This window comes from Gallus gallus, chromosome 6 (assembly GCF_016699485.2).
Source record: "Gallus gallus isolate bGalGal1 chromosome 6, bGalGal1.mat.broiler.GRCg7b, whole genome shotgun sequence".
Classification (NCBI taxonomy): domain Eukaryota; kingdom Metazoa; phylum Chordata; class Aves; order Galliformes; family Phasianidae; genus Gallus; species Gallus gallus.
This window is the reverse complement of record NC_052537.1, coordinates 28,773,218-28,793,959: the sequence shown is the minus strand read 5'-3', so window position 1 is coordinate 28,793,959 and position 20,742 is coordinate 28,773,218. Positions and strand designations below refer to the sequence as shown.

General features: G+C 45.0%; 2 protein-coding genes across 14 annotated transcripts in view; one reads left to right on the top strand and one right to left on the bottom strand.

Annotated features, from left to right (window-relative positions):
• FHIP2A (FHF complex subunit HOOK interacting protein 2A) overlaps nt 1–3,443 on the bottom strand; it is a 33,848-nt gene extending 30,405 nt beyond the window's left edge. For 3 of the 4 annotated variants that reach the window (XM_015288933.4, XM_421774.8, XM_046943125.1), the window contains exon 1: nt 3,210–3,443. In XM_015288933.4, the coding sequence (XP_015144419.1) occupies nt 3,210–3,254 (45 nt within the window). In that variant the 5' untranslated portion in view covers nt 3,255–3,443. Of the gene's footprint in view, nt 1–2,255 lie in introns of all 4 variants that reach the window. The other variant, XM_046943124.1, reaches the window with a different exon arrangement.
• Nucleotides 3,444–5,539: 2,096 nt separating this feature from the next.
• The window catches only part of ABLIM1 (actin binding LIM protein 1), a 182,314-nt gene continuing 167,111 nt past the window's right edge, over nt 5,540–20,742 (top strand). For 9 of the 10 annotated variants that reach the window (XM_040702464.2, XM_025151632.3, XM_040702458.2 and 6 more), the window contains exon 1: nt 13,311–13,402. In XM_040702464.2, coding sequence (XP_040558398.1) covers nt 13,390–13,402 — 13 coding nt within the window. In that variant the 5' untranslated portion in view covers nt 13,311–13,389. Of the gene's footprint in view, nt 5,613–8,845; nt 8,936–13,310; nt 13,403–20,742 lie in introns of those variants that run through there. The other variant, NM_001159363.3, reaches the window with a different exon arrangement.

Sequence of the window (20,742 nt, the reverse complement as noted above, 5' to 3'; positions counted from 1 at the left end):
AAACACAAAATACAGCAGTCATTCCATGTTTTTCTTCCATTTTCCTGCTTTACCATTCTGAATGTTTGCCCCGGGGGAAAATCTGAAAAAGTGACTAATGCTTGGATGTTTATTTTATTTCTTCAGTTGATGGATGCACAGAATTTGTAACGGTCACTGCTTTCAAATATAAAATTAAGACTGCACACACTTGCAAGCCATGCATTGAATTTTGCCATTTAACAGTAGTACAGTATTAAGACAAGCAGTCATGTGAGCTTATTACATCAAATCAAGTGGGCTCAAGAAAAACGAATCTTGTTCTGAGTAGTTACACAGATAATGATTTTGAAGCAGTAATCTGTAGCAAGTGACCAACAAAATCACCAAAATCGTCTTGTTTGATTAAAAACTACAACATTTGAAACAATTAAAATCATAATGTTCCTGCTCGATGTGCACAGCTCCAACATATCCTCTCAACTTCACTATTAGCACGAAACATCTCCTGAGAGCCCAGATAACACCAGGCGACCCCTGTACAGACAAGGTATTTGCTTTCTGGAAACACAAGTGAAGAACGTGAGATAAGAGAAAAAAAAGAAGCCTGACTTCCAGCTTTGTTATTGTACACTACAGTTTGTATCTTCCAGAGAATGCAGAATTCCTCGAGTAATTTTGGGATAAAAGTGTATCAGTAATATAAAATTAATGGGAAACATCTTGGGGAGGACGCACACAGAAACTGCCAGAGATTCAGTAATACTAACCCCATAAAGTAAGAACATTTATATTCTGCTCTGCAGCACAAAGACTGCCGTCTCCTCCACCTCTCTTACCAACAAACCCAACCTACAGCTGCTGCTGTCAGGACAGTGCCACAATGGTGGTTACTCATCCAGATGCTGCAGAAAAGCGAAACAAAACACCTTAATAAAAAGCAACTGATCTCTCACTTATGCCTCATCACAGTCCTGCCACGAAGGCAATCAATGAAAGAGCAGTACACTCACAACAAGCAAAAGGCAAATACTCCACGCTTATTACACTGTCAACCTTTGGAATGCCTTGTCATAGTTTGTAGAGATGGCAAATTGAGGATAAGATAACAACTATTACCTAATAACATAGAAACTCCTGCTATTTAAACACGTGTCTAAAGTCAGTAGGCTCTGGATACTGAGGCAGGAGAGGATCTTTATGTCAGTGATGCACAGGAGAAATGACACAGAGAAGAGTCACCTGAACAATTTTGATGTAAAGAACTCCTATCAATGAAAGCTGAGCCTTGATGCTTCCTCAAGCATATTTAAGTGACCAACTCAGCTGAAAACTGTTCAACTGCAGCCAAATTTTCTCCAGAAGGTAAGCACCCAAATCCACTGAGAATGTACATCTTTAGTTAACAACTCTGTTGATGAGCCACAGTCAGACCCAAAACTGTTAGAAGTTTCTATTTCTCAGCTCTGTGCTTGAATCATTGGCTCAAACTTCTTAGGTAAATTAAAAAAGCCCTCTTGCTTTTGTGATTCCACCTTTCATGCCTCGCGCGGTGCTGGATATTTGTCACAGCCCTGCAAACACACAGCATTTATTACTGGGAGCTCTGTCACAGTGCTGTTAGCAGGATGAGGCAACCCTCAAAGGGACAACACCTTTGAGCAAGGCCATGTAGAATGCTTATTTACAGTGGTCACCTGCAAAGTGGCGTTTACCAACCTGCTCCTTTGTTTAATTTAAGGATCTGTTACATATTAACTGTTTCCCCACCTTTCATTTAAGTAACTGATCTTTCCTAGTATTTTATAAATCTGATATAAATGCAGTTCTTTTTGTGCACAATCAGTGACGAAAACGTTCTTCTAGGAATACCTTTTATGAGTTACTTGAGTTGATAAGCCCAATCCTCCACTCCAGCACCACTTATTCATCTATGCTTATAGAAAACATGGCACAGCTCACCCTAACTAGATTTCTTTAGCTAGGCAGCTGCTCATTTCTGTTCATCTTCCAAGGAAGACACTACTTATTGAAGGTATTCATCTGCAATCGTACCAGGTTTCCAAATAAGTACTTTCATCATTACATTTATTCCCAGTCGCAACTGTAACAGAGCAAACTAGGAAGCAGACCCTATTAATGCACACTTTAATTAACACATGCTTAATTTTAACACCTAAACAGTCCCACCCAAGGCTGCAGCACTACAGACACACGTACAGCTAACCTTAAGCGTCTGCAGCATGGAGGAATACATTCATACCCAGAGGGCGCACCTGACATGGGATGTGATTTGCCATGTAGGCTCTTCTTTTTTCAGCCATCCGGAACTTCCCTTCATCACCTCCATCAGCGTCTCACTGCCAGGTTTAACACCCGGCCAACAGCTCCTCCCTCCGCACTCAGCTCTGTAGGTGCCCCGGCTCACCCCGACCCCGCTGCTGGCAGCCATAGGCGTAGCCTACCGCCAGGCCCCAGCTCCACGCAGAACCGGACCAGAGCGCTGTAAGCAGCGCAGGGCTCCGGATAACAGCAGCAACGCGGCCTGCAGCCACGGCAGCTGCAGCGACAGACTCCGCTGCTCTGCTCCTCTCCATGCAGCCACAGCACAGATGTTTTCGTCTCCACGATGAAATGGAATTAAGCACACACGACCGCGGACCACCCCAGCTTGCGTTCTCTATCCCCATCCAATTAAAATAAGACACCAGTAACGAAAAGGTGCTTCACGGACGCGCCTACATCACACAAAAGCACCGCAGACGGCTAGCTAGGGCTTGCAGGCCGCAACAAAAAGATCCGGAGAAGTTTCCTGAATTCTCCTCCTTTTCTATTTCCTATACAGGAACGCCCCAGCAGCACCCAGTCCCCCGCTCAGGAGCTCACGGCGCCGGCCGGGCCGGCACGGCCACAGCGGTCAGCCCGGGGCGCTCCCAGGCGCCCCCAGCTCCCCCGTCCCGCGGCAGGCCTCCCGCTCCCTGCCGGCGCTCCGAGCGGGGCCGCCCGCTGCCCCCACTCGAGCGGCGCGGCCTCCGCTTCCCTGCCCCGCGGCGGGGGCGAGCCAGGCTCGGCGAGGCTGGGCTGCTGGCGGCTCTCCCGGCTCGGCGGGGCAGGCGGCGAGCCGAACCGAGCCGCCCACCCCTCCCCGCTGAGGCGCCGCGCGGCCCGCCGGCTGCTAGGCCCGGCCCGGATCCCCGGCGTCGCGTGGCGAGGCCCGCCGGCGGCCTTACCGCCTCCACGGCGTGCTGCAGGATGGAGGTGAACTTGGAGAACATCCTGTCCCGCGACTGCAGCAGCCGCTGCCGGGAGGACCGCGAGAGCTCCTCGATCCGCCGCCGCCGCTCCAGGGTGAGGGCTGCATGCGGGGGCCTGGCCGCGGGGATCGGGCGGGCGGACGGCCGCCGGCTTTGCCTCTCGCTCGGCGGCGGACACCGTGGCGCTGACACCGCCGGGCTGCGGCTGCCGAGGCTCCGGATGCCCGCCCTGGCGCGGCCTGCAGGGGCCGCCACCCCCGGCTCACAGCCGGCGGGGCCTTTCCGCCCCGCCCCGTTCTGCCCCTGCCCACCAGCAGCTGGGACGCCTCAGGGCATGCTGGGGTTGGGCTCTCCTCTGGCTCTCCAGCTGTTTTGTGGCAAAGGTTTCTGGGTTTGCACGCGTTGCTCTGTACTCCTCACTATAAGAAGCAGCCTTGGCTGGTTATCCCAGCTGCATTTCATTGTTCCCTAAGTGGGTTGTAATCACACTGATGTCTCCATGCAGCAGTGCTATCTTCAGGGTGACAGGATGGGTTGGGTATAGGTCTAGGCAATTGTCATGTACATAGTGTGAGAGAGCACGTGGCAGTGCATCTCACCTATTTTACTGTTCTTTTTTTTTTTCCCCAGAAGATGGATAGTATGCATCTTCCTCCCTTTGAAGAAGACCGGGTGGGCTTTACTTCACCTCCAAGCCAGATACCTCAGAGAAAAAGGTCACCCTCCCCGTTGTTCCATGCTGTGGGAAAAGCAGAGGTAAGAGAGCTGAGCAGAGGTTACAGGGGCAATGGAAGGGCAATACCACGTTGGATGGCACTTGGTTGCATGTTAGGAAAAATTTCTTCTCATGAAGAGCAGTGAGGCATTGGAACAGGCTAGACTGCCCAGGGAGGTGGGGCAGTCACCATCTCAGATTTTCAAGAAATGTAGAGTTGTGGCACTGAGTGATGGCATTTAGTGGGCATTGTGGTGATGAGTTGATGATTGGACTTGATGATCTTAATGGTTCCTTGATTCTGTCTTTTGGGAACAGCTGCTACTTATGGGATACTGATTAGGCACTGAGCATATGGAAGGAGATGAACAAGACTGATCTAGCACTGGGTGAACAGAATGAGATGTTGGGAAAGTGACATAGCTAGTACCTGTAATTCCAAACAGGGAAAATCTTTCTCATTTATTGTTGGAAACTAACGAGCAGCAACTTTTTCATGTATTAGGAGTAAGCACAGGGAAATGAAACAAAACTACCTCTCCTGTGAAGAACGGCTGAGGGAGTTGGGCTTGTTCAGCTTGGAAAAGAGAAGGCTCTGGGGAGACTTTGTTGCAGCCTTGCATAGGGAGACTGACTTTCTACATGGTCTGGTAGTGATAGGACAAGGGGGAATGGCTTTAAACTAAGAATTTTCTGAAGTATACAGAAGTATTTCTCACTACTTGGAATATTAGACAAATACTGACAGACCAATGTTTCTGTACTAATGCAAATCACTGGAGAACTAATGGAAAAACTACTTCAGCATTATCAGTGCAGAAGAGCTCAGCTGAGTTACATTCTGTTTGGATGCTTATTGCCATTGGAGGTGATTCCACTGGGGATGAATGAACAGGCTACCAATGCCACATTGTATGCAGTAACTTCACCTTCTCATGCCTGATGTTGTTTCCACTCAAATAAACACAAGTGTAAATACTTAATACTCTCCAGAGTAGAGCTCTCAGGTTTTTGCTTTTAGGTGGCAGAAGCATTATGGTACTGTTTTAATTGAATGTCAGTAAAGACACGACTTGAAAGTGAGGCTGTTTTAATTGATGGAGCTTCTCGGAACTAACTTTTCTCTCTTTTACAAATTAATGAAACTGTCAAGATTAAATCAATTTAAGTGGACTGAGACACTGAGATAATGTGCTAGTCTTTCTATCTGGAAATCTCTGTGCTATTTAGTTTGATGGCACCAGGCCAGCCTCTAATGGGTATATTTGTCTACAATATAGAAGAACTTTCTGCAGTCTGGATTTTTTCTTCAGAGAGGTCCAGGACTTGAAGGAAGGTACAGTTTTCTACCCCAAGTGAAAATATGCTGGTAGAGATATGTAGAATTCCTGTTTGTATTCTGCACAGGAATTTACATTTATAGTCGTGTGGGAACTGTTGAGTCATGGCCTGAACCACTGATTGAGCACCTGGGGAAAGGACCCGGTCAGCCCTGGGAGCACAGGTGAAGGCAATTCAGCTGTGTGACCGGAAGGAGTGGAGCCTGGCTGCACCTCTCTTAGACCTCATTTAAGGGCTGAGTGCCCCTGCTGGTGAGGGATATCTTCCTGGAGGTCTTTCCTTGGTGAATCTTTGCCCTCTAAACCTCGAATCTTCTGATATGGGTGAACAGTCTTCTTCATTTATACTATCTATCTATTGTGCTAGTTTTTTTGTTGTCAGACCTTTGTTGTAATGCCCTCCCTATTGTATTGATCTGTTGAATTGCTACAATAGTAACCAAAGTGACATCTATGTTTTCAGTGACTACTTTAATGAAATGAAGAATGAAATGCATGAGGCTCTGTATGATCTTTGCTTTTAGGGAACAATACACTTAAGTATCTCTGTACCCTTCTGATTCTGGGCTTTGTGTGTTGGATACCAAACAGCATATGCTGGGATTAAAGTCCAGACTGCTTTCATTGAGTTTAAAAAGGTTTTTCATATATTTCTGTTCTACATCTACGCATCTGTTTTTTTCTGTAGAGACATTCATTTGTCTTCTAATGGGCTATAAACTTCCTAGTCTTACTAGCTTATCAGTCATGCTTGCAGGTCTCTTTATGTCATCACTTGTTGTGGGTGTTGAAGGCAGAATACTGGGAAGGACAGACAAATATTCGTGCTTTATGTTTGTAGTTCCACTATGCTGTTTATACAACACAGCTCTGTGTGGTATGGCGGGTTGTAAAGGAGACTGCAAGGAGTTCTGTCTGTTAGATGAGACATGTATGTGTTCAAGGCACACCATGCTTTCCTCAAAAGGCCTACTCCATTTCAACATTATAATCTGAGCTTTTCCTTATAAGTAGTTATACACGGATGTTTTACCATATGGTGTCTGCAAGTAGTAGTGTGTAATAAATTATTGAAACCAGATAAAATATTCTCAAATTGATGAGTTGTAGCTTAGCTAATTTCATCGAAACATGCAGGTTAACAAGACCATGAGTTTGCTTGTTCCTGTGGAACAGGAAACTGGAACAAAGAGATTAAGGGTGAACTTCTGTGTTTATGCTGTGTTGCAGCTGTAATGACTACAAGAGTCAAAAATAAATATTCCAGTAAAACTGGAATTTGCCCCAAAATATTGGAAAAGTAACAGAGCTGCAGTATGCTAGCTCTCTGTCATTTCCTTATCTATTTGCAGGAAGGAAAGTCAAGAGAGTAGAATCTGTATGTGTTTTGGGGGAGAATTTAGGTGCTTAGCCTTGACCCTACTAAGAGACTTCTTAGTAGTTTTTAAATCAGCTCTGACTATGTTTGTGTTCTAATGCATAATAAGATTTCATTGTTACTTATATCTTTGGATTTAGGGCTATAATCTGTTAATCTCTGAAATGTCATGAAGATAATCTCTTTAATCATATGCGAAATGCTGATCTCAATAGTCAATATAAGCTATGCAAAACAGTTCAAGCACTGTGCTACTGTGCGAGTTTAGTAACTTTCAATGGATCCTACTGCTACATCAGTCTACTATTAAGGGTACACTTTTACTGAACTATCCATTCCAATGTATTTGTCCTGAGGCAGAACTGAAATCTTTTATGGCGTTTGATATCAAATGTTGGTAATGTAAGATGTCTTAATTTTGAAGCAATTGAAATATTTATTCTGTAGGATACTTGGTAGTGGATTCATAATTAATTTTAAGTCTTTACTGATAGCACGGTTACCTAGGAAGACCAAAATACTTGTCACAAAACTCTCCATATATGGAGTTACATGACAGAAGTCCAGTGGTGCTCACCAATACTTGGTGACAGGCAGAGAAAGGGCTGTGTTTATGTCTTGGCTTGTTGATAGGAAGCTGTTCCCAGGAGCAGAGGGCACGGGTGACCTGGTTTCATTTGCGTTGCGTTCTTGTGTCAGACACACAGCAGCAAGGATCAGAGAGAATCCTTTAACATCCTTTTTGGGGGAAGATAAATAACCCTATGTATCTCATTAAGAATGAATTAATTTTATGAAGAAGTAATGTTAGTTCTGGGCTTAATTGCTGCGTTTTACTTGTTAAAGCATTGGTTGCTGCATGTGACAGCCCATCATCATAGCTGTTAAGTTGTCCAGTTTGGTTCCCAAATGATGTTGTTTGAAGCTACAGAATGAGTCTGAGTTCTCAGACTTATCCCTGCAGCCATCCCGCATTATTTTTGCATCTTTGCAACAATTACTGTGAATTTAGGGAGAGGCTTCAGTTGAAAGACATGTAGGTCCTTCTCAGGAACTCCAACTGAATTCCTGTAAGGGTTCCTGTGTAACTCACAGGAGTGACCATGTACATCACCCCTGCATTATTTTATTTGTAGGTGAGGATGGATGGAGTCACCTGAACGCTTTCAGATAGAATCCTAAGCTCGAAAGCTATACTCTGGGCCAAACTGCATTTCCAAAAAAGGCATGTACATCTTGATCCTTTGTAACTTGTTCTGAGTCATTAGCCCTGTAGGAATGAGCATCCACACTTGGCCTTTAGGGAACTGAGCTGGAGGCACCACTGACAGAAAGCAAAGAAAATGAAGTCTGCAGCAGACCCAATGCCACTCAGAAATGTTTTGGTTGCTCATTGCTATTCCTTTGCCTCGGGCTCTTTAGGACTGGTTTGACACCAAGTCCTCACGTAGTGAAATGCTGAAGTAAGCAGACCTGTGTCTGTAATATGCCTAATATAAAGGAACCTGTTCCTGATTAGATCCTTGAGCAGTGTTGGAGTGCTTGGTTCCTGCCTGGCAGCTCATGTATCGAGGGAAGTATATCTATCCATTTAGTTTCTCTGGCTCTGTATTTGGGAGCTGTTATTTGGGTCCCCTGGGAATTGCCAGGTGCTGTCACGCTGAGCTGAAATTCATACCCGGAGTGCAGAATACACTCTGTGTTAAGACAGAAATCTCATCATAGCATAAATCCATTTCCTTGAGCCGTTGTGGAACAATTCCTCCCGCTGCTAGATCATTACCTGCAGAGGGCAGCATGACCTAGTGTTTTACTCCAGTGCTCAAGTGGAGAATTCACTCAGCTGCTCACATCTCTGTCCATCAGTGTCACTTGCGATGGAATAAACAACTGAATATTGTGGAGAATCTGCATCATCCCTAACCTCAAAAAGTGGGGAAAAAAATAGCAAACATTAAAACCTAAAATCTAAATTAAACCTTCTTTGTTTGTTTAAAAACATTGAAAGAATAAAATGACGTGAGAAAACTCAGCTAGGCTGAGATGTATCTCATGTGTAAAACAAATGTGTTTATTGGGAAACAGGTCAATGGGTAGGAGAAATAAAATACCCACAATACATGCACCTGAATATACTGGACAAGACTAACAGGAGAAAATCATTTTTATTTTATTCCAGATTTCTTCAGGAAGATTCTGAGATTTGTTTAAGCCACTGTTAACATGACTGAGGTTGTGCCTTTGGCTGACTGCCTTGTGTTCTTTCCAGGTATGTCCTGAGTCTCTGCAAAACAGCTACCACAATTTTAATGAGATTTATGTCAGAAAGTGTGTCCAGGATGCAGGTGTGTGCTTTAACTGCAGGAATGATTGGTGCCAGGATTGAGGCTGTAGTATGACGAGGCATTCAGTTCCTGAAGAAGAGCCAGTACTTTGTTTCTCTCAAATCAAATTGCATCCAACAGCTGACTAAGAAATGATCTTGATATGTGTTGATGGGAGTCCTGTCCTCTTCTGTACTTCTCAGCCAGAGAGCACTGTGATATGGTGATGAGAGTAGAAAATAAATATGAAGAAAATAGCTTTTTAGGAGTGAAGAGAGCATGAGCAATGTCTGAATTCCAGGGGTACAGGAAGAAACCTGAGTATCCCTTATGGACAAATGTCAAGTACTCACTGATACACTTTAACACTGATGAAGATAATTCAACTCTTTGGGCCCAGACTTCTACTGAATAAGCCCAGCTGTGCACAGCACTATGTATGCACTTCTCAGAGTGTGGCTCATTGACATCACAGCTATCAATCAGTGAAGTTTTGCTGATGATCTCCTACAACTTTGTCCAGGTATCAGAGTGCTGACAGATTTTTTATTTCAGTTTATTCGTAATATCTTTGATATTCTTACTGTTATTCATGAACACTGTGCACTTTAGCCATGAAAATGTCTGTCACAACTTACATTGATGTAAAAGATACTCTGTGTAAAAACACTTCCACATTTAATCAACTCTGATAGCGTAATTTCATTATGTTTAGCACAGCAAATTATCTGGGGTAAAGGGCAAAGCAGGACACACAGAGATAACACTTTTTCTTAACACACATTTTAAACCTCTTATTTATAGTTAACAACTAAGGCAGTTTATCTTCTGAAGCCATACATTGAATACCAAATCAGAAGAAGAAAAATGATTTATGTGTCAAGATCACAGCTGTTACTCACAGTGCATGCTTGATTTGTGATCCTGTGACAACCTGGTAAAACATGAGTAAGTTTCTGACTCCACCCTTTGGTGGGACCTTTCCAGTAAGGATGCTCATACAGGGGTGGTACTGAAGTTTGCCTGCATTAAATACTAGCCAACTCGTAGCTGATCTTTTCAAACCTCATTCTTAGAAATGTATTTGCTATTTTGGCCCTTGTGCCTTAAGTTCCCAGAAGGTAATTTGGCCTTTTTGTCTAAACCAATTTTACTTAATGGATTGAAGAGTAGAATCCACGTAGAGGTTAAGTGACAGCAAAGTGTGTTGTGCAGATAACACAGTCCAGTATTTTGAGTACTTCTCTGGAAAGATGCATGTTCTGTTTTTCACTCTTACATAATTTTCTCGATGACCTTAGACAACATACTTAGCTCTTCAAGGGCATGTAAGCATCTGAAAATACCAATAGGGGATTTGAAAGCACCTATTGGTTGGTAAAGTACTATAATCTGTTTAGGCATCTCTAAAAAATCCCTAGGTGCCTGGCTGTGTGTCTCAAAGCTCAAAAAGATTTAAAAAGCATTAATGTTAGTGTTGGTTTTTTTTTTCCACTGTCTAACTTGAGTTAGAAGCTGAGGTTGCCTGTAGAGTCAGTGTGAAACTGTAGGAGGTTGGATCCTGCTTTCCAGTTGACTAATTCAGAAGCCTCAGGTAGATGCCTGAAATAAAACCATGTCAATCACAGCTCCTTAATTGACTTCTAAAGCAAGCAGGAGGTGGCTCGTGCAATTGAACAGCTCAACAGCTTGCTGCTCAAAACGATCAGCTCTCTTCCCTCTCTAATGGTCCTGTTCTTCCTCCCTCCGTGCTGGCTGTGCGATTCTGCACTCACCATCTGCCAGACAGTGTTTGTCTAAGCCTTAGGTGCTTTTTGTGGGTTTTTTTGGTGTATCCTTCTGTATCCTTATCTGGCAGAACACTAACTAGCGCAAGAAAATGAGCTGGTTAATGAACTAAGGTGGTTCCTTGAGGAGCAGACCAGTGGTGATGGTGGTGCAGTGAGGGAGTGGGAGCACATGGGCTGGAGTGAGCAGGAGAAATGGCAGTGCACAGGAGGTGACCGCACCTTGACTGGCTTGTCCAGCTTGTTTGACTCAGCATCTCTTATCTGAGTATCTGAGGTCTTCATCTGTAAAACAGTAATAATGGTGTCTGCCTTGCTCTCTGTACCACCCTCTGCTTTCTCTTCAGCTCCCTCCCACCTTCACTAAATATTGGCATAACAGGAGACAGCAGTCACAGAAGCTGATTCAGCTGCATGCATGCAGATTGCATGGCTGGTACTTGCAGCTAATGAAGATGTAGCCTCCAGAACTGGTAACTGTTGAGTTTCCACTGCAGCTTTTCTTAATTTTAGTCTGTCTTTGTAAGTGCTAATTGCTACAAAGCTTGTAGGGGTGTAGAACTGTTCCTGAATTCTACCTTCTAATCAATTTTAATTGAAGTTCTTAATACCCAAATCTGAAAGTTCTTGGAGGTGATTTGCAGGACAGACAGAAAATGTCTTCCTCAGTTCCTTAGGAAACCAAACTAAAAAGCTAATTTGAATAAATGGGCTCTGTATCTGATCCCTGATCAGTGTTCTCTGATAAACATGTCTGTTAACTTCTCAGCCTTGGAAACTTGACACAGTAACTAGAATGAATACTTTGTGTTCTATAGAAAACCAAGTCACAAATACCTTCCTACTTCCTAGCAGTAGAAAGAAAGGAAATTCTTCATTACAAAGCTAATTTCTGCATGTTCCTGAGCCTTTCTTGTAAACCATCAACTAAGTATCCCCCTGGAGGACCCTTGATAATGCTACTCAGAGGCTCACTGAAGGAAGTGCATAGGAAATTACTCCATTAAAAATACAAAATGCTGCCATGTGACATTGAACGGGGAAAACCTTGGCTCTTTTGGTACAAGTAAGAAAACCTGAGTTGTTTGCAAGTGGAAAACGTTACTCATTTCAGAAAAAAAGATGAAAGGAAACTTTTTTTTTTTGAGTGGATGTCAGATTTTCAACTAAAGATAACACTATAGGAGCTGGAAAGGAGAACTTGAGATTGATTTCCTTACTTCAGCAGGATTCAGAAACCATTGGGCAAGAGAACAGAATGACAGAAGGAGTATAACTGAACCAAGTGTGGGAGACAATGGGGTAATCCAGGGCAGATAGAGCTGCATGTGACTAAAAGTCTCTGGTGCAGATGAGCATAGGGCAGTATCAGGGAGGCATGATCCATTTTATGTGCATACATCCTGTGATGAGGGGATATGGGTGTTACCCATTCTGCTGCTGCTCTCATGCTTTTTTACACGCAGGAGCTGCCAGCCTATTGGCATGGTGGGGAAGGTGAGCAGCACTTTGAACGTGTGGTGGGGAAATGTACAGTATGGCTGCTATTGGCATCCGTCTCTGCTCTGTGGGCGCAGATGCAAGCTGTGCCACCTCTCGGATAACAAGATTTTGGTAACTTCTTTTTTTTTTGACAGAAAGATAGTGTGGGCTTCTTGGTGGTGTGAACATGCATTGTGCATGGTGCAGCAGAGCAGAGGAGCATGGCTCAGTCTCTCCTGCCATGCAGTGTGGGCCCTTACTGAGCACCACAGATTGTGCTTTCTCCTGGTTCCTAGTTGGCCATTCCAAAGCTGATAAGAGTCTGTTCTAATGCTTGAATGTCAGTGTAGTGATGAGTCCTTCTCACCTGTAATTCCTGTTGAACCATCTTGTTGGTTTGCTTACTCCATGCCAGCACCCGATGAACAGGTGGCGTGGAGGTTGGTGTTCTTCTAGTGTGGTTGGGGAGCGCTGGGTGTTGACAGCGAGGCTGTGCTGGGGAGGTACACGTTGGCTGCTCCCGGCTGCAGGTTGGCTTCATTGAGGCACTGCAGGAAGAGGAGTGCTCTTTGCTGCATGGTAATGGCAAGACTGTAGCAGACAAGCTTGCTGTCGTTCGTATGTTTATATACTGTTTACAGACAGATGTGTAAATATAGCCTATTTATTTATATACAAGCGTGTAAATAGATACTATTAACTTACAGCCCGTTTACACGCAGATGTGCAGTTCCCGTGCTGTTCAGCGGGCGAATTCGCAGCTGAGCCCCCGCTCGCGTGCCGTCGGCTCGTTTATACCTCCCGGCAGCAGCAGGCATTTTAGAAGCAGCGGCGGTAGCAGCTCCGGCCGGCTCCTGCAGCCGGTGCGCGCCCCGCCCGCCCGCCCGGCACGCCGCGGCTCCCGTGCCCCCTGCGCGCAGTCCCGCCCAGCCGCAGCCGCCTCCCCTGCCCGCAGCCGCCGCTCGCAGCCCCGCACCGCGCCGAAGCGACGCCCCCGGCGCCGCCCCGCACCGCGGCGGGCAGGCAAGGAGGGAGAGAGCGAGGCGGCCCCGCCCGACCCAGCGCCTCCGCCGCCCCCGCATCGGCCGCCGCGGCGCGGAGGGCGCAGGGCGGTGCGGGCCGCCCGAGCCATGTCCGCCAGAGGTGGGTGAGCGGGGTTGACCTTGCCGCCGCGCCGAGGCCTCGGGGAGCGGGGCGAGGAGGGAGGGCTCCCGGGCGGGCTGCGAGCTGCGGGCCGGGCCACGCCGCACCTGTGCGGGGAGCGGGGCGGACGGGGAGCGCGGGGCGGTCGGGGCGCGGCGGTTCTGCGCTGTCGGGGCGCTGGGCAGCGCGGCTCCTGTATCACCCGTAGAGCGGCACCGGGTTAGGGCGTGGCGGCTCGCCCCGCTGTTGTCGCGTTCTCCTGGGGATGAACGGTCTGAAGTTGTGCGCAGAATGGGTGTCGTTGTAATAACGGCCTCAGCTCGGGTGGCCTTTGTGGCGTCCACGCGTGTGCTTCGGCTGTGTGTGCTGTGGGAACGGCTGCGGAGCCTCCAGGGTCCCAAACTTCAGGTTGTGCAGAGGCTGCTGCTGTTCCGGTTTGATTACCATTTGTGGCAATTAAAGAACCAGAGGTGTAAAGTTAAACATAAAGAAAATATTTCAGTAAGCATTGGGGTTTTTTTCCTGGAAAAAAAAATATATATGTATATATATGTATACATATCTGCACAAAAATGACAAAACCACTCCCCAGTTGTCTCTGCATTGAAAAAAGACTTTGTGAGAAATACATATTGCAAATGAACAAGTCTCTGGATACAGGGATACGCCCTGCTTGTCCACCCCTTATTTCTCTGTGTCCTGATGTGCTGAGCACTGCTCAGATGGATCTTCTCTTCCATTTGCTTGGATTGCTCTTGGTGGCCAAACGAGCTCCCTGCACACAGAAGGCATTGTGTGGCTGCTGCAAGGCGGTCAGCACTTTGTGGTTGGAAGGACCATTGTCTTGCAGCATCACACCCATTTTAGGTATAAATAATAAATGGTGTTAGGTCAGTGTAATTCTTTATGGCACAGTAGGATTCTTGCTCTAGAAAGAAATGGACTGCATTGGTCTCCAAAGAGTCCATTTCTGGAAGAGCACTAATTATATGAGCATCAGTGCTGTGCTAAGGCTGCATTAGTACTTGTGGGGAAGATCCTGCTCTCAGCAAGGCTTTATGATGTGCGTGAGGTGTGCTGTCCTCAAAGTGCTGCTTGGAGCTGCGGAAGCAATGGAAGTATCTGGTGATGACTGCTATGCAGAAGGCTCTCCCAAACGGACACATGCACAATGGGAAGCCAGGAATGTTCCCACCGGCCATTTTCTCATTTTCTCCCCTCACTGTCCCCCTTTCCTATTGCATCTGCACAACACACAAAGTGCTTGATGTCTGCCTGCTTCTGCTGGAGAGCTGCCTGGAGATGCGGGGGGTGGGGGGGTTCTTTTGCAGCCTTTCCCATGCCCAGAGTAATTAATTGGACAGAGACTTCACAGGACTTCAGAGAGGCAGCCAGTAAGATTCATAAAAGAGATTAAGATTTTAATTTATATTGATATCTGCTTTTCAGTTTGAGCAAATGAACTGAGCTGAAGAAGAAGCATAATCTGTGTGAGTCAATGGTGGACTGACTTGGTTCTGACCAAAGGCTCTTTGTGTATAAGGTGACATAGAGCATCCTTACTGTTAACTGCTCTAAGCACTACTGCTGCTAAAGGTTTAGGTCTGAGCTTACTTTTACATGCTTATATGGTATAGTAGGTCTTGATGAGGGTACTCATGAGCATGCAGCTATGTAGGAAGTATGTCTGTGTGGGATCAGGGCTTTGTGTGAATGATGAGTTAGGACTCTTCACGATGGCAGATTAGCTCATGCATACGGAGTCTCATTAAAACCTGTATGTTAGGTCTGTGTGTTCAGCAAGTCTGATCATTAATATTTTGTATTAATATTTTGCATAGTTATTCTGAATGCATCAGATTTGGACTTGTCTACTTGTTGGTTTATACAACAAGCATAACAAGAATAGCAAAAGAGTTAAACATTTTCCTGTGGCATTTTTATTGCTGTACCACAGAAGGTACTTGAGGCACAGTGAAATGCATCACAATCTCATCAGTGTTCAATCTGTGCAGTTCTCTTTATTCAGCTCTTTTGCTCCAGGAGGCAGCATGGTCTAGTGAACTGACTGCAGCAGAGGACAGGAGAAACTCCTGAAACCCAGCAGAACCTCTGTGCTTTGGAACCACCCCTTTTAACTGTTCTGCTCCAGCTCCTTATCGTTATTTAGCCAGAAGCACCACATAGCTCATGATAAACCGTAATTTAATAGGTAAAGTTTAAATAATAATACAAATTAATGTAATATGGCTGGAAATGGAGCTCGAGATAAAGTTTTGTGCTTCCCTACTTGTACAGCAGGAGCTGGCTTTGTCAGAGGGGTTGCTGTGAGCGCTCACATGTGCTTTAGGGTGAATTTTCTGAACTGGTCCTCTGTTTTCTGCTACCCTTTGTAGACTGTGTTGTTAACGTTCTTCCCACATGTCCCTCACCTCTCTGTTATAAAAATGTAAGATCTCCAACCTAGAAGCAGCTTTGCTTCTAGTACAGCTCTGGCTGATGGTCTGACCAAATACTAGGTGAAGTAGTATTAGTATTCCCCAAAGCTTGAACAAGTAATCATCTTGGAAATCTGATGGTGAATCTGGGAGCTGAAATGAACTTTGAAAATCCCTTTTCATGTTGCTGTCAAGTTGGAGTCCTTCCCAGGCCGCTCTCATGACCTGCTCTGCTGCCTGTTGGGATCAGGGGAGCTGACGTCAGTCATGCTTTTCAATTGTGCAGTTTGCAAAGGCCTTCACGTTGTACTTTCAGCGTTATTAAGTAGTTGCTATTAGGTTTCATACATGACTGAGTTCGGGTGTTGGAGTAAGGCTTGTAGGTTGTTGCTTACCTAAGGGCTTGTTTGTAAAGAGCTGTAAATTCGCTGGATGAAAGACATTTTTCTAAAGCCAAGTATAACTGTGACCTACTTATGCATGTTATCTCAAACTGCTTCAAAACTGTCAAAACTGCTTGTTATCATGAAGGTCTAAGTTAATGGAAAAACGGCTATTTTAAACTTTCCTAATCCTCATTTATGCTAGAGAAAACAAGCAGAAGTGGTACTGTTGGGTGGTCTTTGCTAAGTTTTTTAATCTAAATGCTGAAAGAATGAAGTCTATTTAGTCCTGTAGGCAACTCCAGGAACAACAGGAAGCACATAAAATATGAGGTTTATCAGTAGCAGTGTCTTTCTTTGTGCCGTAAGAAAATCGGTAAGTTTTGACAGAAGCCAGAGTTAGATAAATATTATTGCTGTCTGATATTAACAGGTTGTGCTGTGCCATTCTGATATGTGGGTGTGGGAGTTGTAGAGAAGGTAATTACATTTTTTAGTCTACTCAACAGTCAACGCAGTAGGATTTTTTTAGCATAAGAATTTATTTTGTACTAAGATCTTTGTCTTTTCAGATTTGATTTTGTAACAAATATAGATCAAAAGCGAATAAATCACTGACACACCAGTGTAGGGAGAGTTTGTCGTCATTATACGTGTGAGACAACTGAAATGATGTCTTCCTTTGCACAAAGCCAGGGTCAGAAGGGGGATTTTTGCCTTCTGGTCCTGTTCTCAGACCATTCTGGGACTACAGAGATGATGAAGGTCTAGAAGGGAAGATGTGTGAGGAACGGCTGAGGTTCCTTGGCATAGAGAGCTTGAGGAGGAGGGGAGGCCTCACGGCAGCCGACAGGGAGCCAAGGGGCAGCGCTGAGCTCTGTTCTCTGGAGGCAGCAACAGGGCCCAAGGGAATGGCATGGAGCTGTGTCGGGGGAGGGCGAGGTGGGTGTTAGGGGAAGGTTCTGCATCAGAGGGTGGTGGGCATGGAACAGGCTGCCCAGGGCAGCGGGCACAGCACTAAACTGCCCGAGATCAAGAAGCATTTGGACAGCAGTCTCAGACATATTATCTGATTTTTGGGTGATCCTGTGTGGATCCAGAGTTGGATGTGATGATCTTCATGGGTCCCTTCCAGCTCAGGATATTCTTTGGCTCTGTGATTCAATATTCTTTGTGGCTACCCAAGATGACAGTGCATTCCTGTGAGAAGACAACCTACTTCACCTCATTATTTTGCTCAGATAACTTCTTTCCTCTTGCACTGTGTGGATCACTGGATGGGTCTGTCTCACAGGTGTGAACTGTTGTGCGAAGAAACCAGATTTTTTTGCAGTGAGAAATTTAGATAGTCATCTTGAGCTCCTATATAATCCATCAGTAACTTCTGTTTTGCTTTCCTCAATCCTATGATCTTCCTCAGGCAGCTGTAGCAATGGCTGCTGGCAGTGATGCTTTGGGTTGAGGTCTCTGCTGACTGGGTTAAAAATGAGCTACTGTTTGCTGCAGCCCAGCAACTTGCTGCGGTCTGTGATTAGCACAGTAATATCACTCATATCAAAGGGAACCAGCCTTTCAAAAGGTGGCAATGTCTGCCCCATCCTGTTTGCAATCTGTTGCTGTGCTTTTCTGCTTGTTGTCAGAGGTACTTCTTTCAGCCTGAGAGACCCGGAGAGTGGGGCAGTGAAAGCTGTCTGGGCATTCCCATTATTTTAAAAATGGGGTTCAGCAGTTAGTTACTGTGGCAGCACACCCTCCCAGACTAGTGATTTCCAGAGCTTTCCTTGGTGTGAGGCTCCCCAGGCTGCAGGAGGGTGTTCTTGGCAGGGCTGAGTGCTGCAGCAGTACCCAGGCAGCAGTGGAGCCCTGCCTGGAGGAGCTGTGCTCTGCAGAGTACAGAGCTGGCACTGATGGCTTTTTTCTCCCCAGCGTTCATCCTCAATTTGTTTTGTACTGATTTTGTACTGTTGTTTAATCCTCTCTGTACTTTCTGTTTATTTCCCCAATACATATGACAACTTAATTTTTTTTTCTATAGTTACTCATTTAAGGGCTTGAACTTCAATTCAGTGGTTTAAATAACTCAGGATCAGCTCCTGGATTACCCCTGCAAGCTGTATTTGTCTATATGTCAGAATCACTGTCCACAGCCTAATCTTTAGCACTGGTAGAATTTCTGTTTCGATGAGGAAGAAGAATGGTTTTATGAGGTTTTATGAGGTATCTGACTTAAAGAACAGCATTTATTTTAAGCTGCTCCTTTATAAGTTTTGCCACTTCTCCTTTTTCCCTTCAACAAAAATTAGTCTGTGCTGTTTAGCTTCTGAGATTAATGGAAATTAGTTCCGAATGCATAGAAAAAGTTACGTGGAGTAATGGCAACAACAAAAGGAAACTGGGACAATGAGGCAGAATCTATTTTAGATGCACAGCTTTGAAAGGAATTGCACAGAAGGAAAATGAACATCGGCTTATGGATGGGGAAGCCAGCAAAATTGCTTTCAATGAAAAACAGCAGAACTGTTCATATGGTCTGCAGTCTCTTAACAATCTTTTGGGGATTTATTTATTTAATGTAACAGGTTCGAACTAAGTATCTTGAGTTATTTTTAATGTAATCTGTAAGCAATTGAAAATGAAACCACACATGGGTCGTTCGTGTGCTTGGTGTGGTATTCCTTAGCTGTGCAATCTAAAGGCAGACACAGACAGTGTAAAGCAGATGTTGTTCTGTGGGTTCTGAGACCACGAAGTAGCCTCCAAGTTTTTGTTTTTATGAGATACTATTCAGGCTATGGTGTGTTTATGAGTAAGTGGTCTCAGTTAAAACCTCAATGAGTCTCATTGTTTAAATCCTCAGCCTTACTGGGGCATATTTTCAGAAAGGATTTTGGTTTTAGAAAATCCAGCCCAGGTAACAGTTTAAGTCCTGTAAACATTACTGAGCCTTACGTTCAGCACTTTTACCCATCCCGTGTGTGATGTAAGGAAATCCTTAATGTGTGACCAAGGTGGGACTGGAGAAGCTTTGGTAAGATATAGTATGGAGGAGGAGTCCTACATTCTCCTGTTCCTGTTGGTAAGCTAGAATCAGTGCTTTGGTGAGCTGGCTTGTTTCATGGAGATCCCAGTGTGTAGCCACATCCACAGACCAATGCTGCTGCACATGCACCTACATTTGAGTTAAACTCCATGATGGCATTCGAGCTTCAGTGAGGGGTGACTGTGAGCTGCCAGCCCAGTGTGAGCTCTATGGCTGTGCTGCTTCTGTGTGCTGTGGGCAGCTTGTGGTTAATCCCAGCTAACTCAGCTTTACTGGTGGCCATGGTGTAATGGTACAGCCTTGGAGCTTCTGCCTCTTGGCAGAGAAAGATTTTATGTGCTTCACATTTGTTGAGAAAGATGAGTGTGTTCGTGTAAGCTCTGCATTTTAAAGTGCAAAGAGTGTCTGTGATTGTCATTGTAAAAAAGCCTGATGTGTAAAAAAGCATGGTGAGCCCAAGTGTTTTGTGGCTTTGGAGAGGAGTCCTTGGTTCTCCAAGGGTGCACAGGGGGCTTTTTTTCCCCTGGAGTACAGCTTCAGTGCCAACTCACAGGTGAGCCGGTTGGCGCACTGTGACATTCTGCCTCTCTGAAGCTCTTAGGGCAGTGCTCAGCTCTTTTTGGAGTATGCTGGAAAATGCTGCTTCTCCTTCACCAAGTCAATGTCTTTTCCCAGATCGATGTTTTTTTCTCCTTTGTGCACATAAACAGTATCTTGGTAACTTATTGGCACGGTGCTTAGAAGTGATACTTCTGAAAGTATGTCAGAGAAATGAGTGGCCTTAACCCAATGGACTTTCAGAGAAGATGAGAAGAAGTTTTGGTTGACAGCTTTCTTCCATTTCTGGATTCACAAGCGGGTTATGTGTTGTCATACTTTATTCCAAAGTGCCGAACTGAAGCAGTTTCTGCAACTTTTTTCTTAATACTTGTCACTCTTTGCTATATCTGGGACCTTAACTTAGTCATTTTTAATGTGCTCTCATCTTAACTGCTGTTTCCTCCAGTGTAAGTATTGTATGAATAAGGACTGTGGGTTTTCACTCAGTGAAAGGATTCTGCTCTAATGACTTACTATAAAGCTGATGTTGTTTCTCCTGCATCAGGCTTGTATGAAGCATCTTTGATCAACAGAGAAATCAGCAAAACTGCTTTTCAAATTACACTTTCCTTTTAACTAGTGATGAAAGCTTTCAGTTTATTTTTGGCACTAGAAATTCTGGGAGGTAACCAGGTTAGATAAGAAGTGAAATTGAGTTAACATGGAACGTAGATAAGATAGCATAACACAGCTCTGGAAAAGATGTTCCAGCTCTGTGTCTGCCTACACGTTCAGGAGATGAAAAGTACTGGCTTGCTGAGGTGTCCTGGGTTTGAGGTTCTGTTAATCTGTTTCTGGGAGAGCTGCTCACAATAAATACCACGTAAGGTGAATGAACTTCATAGAATTAGGGCGTAAAAGAGATGGATGTGGTGTTTC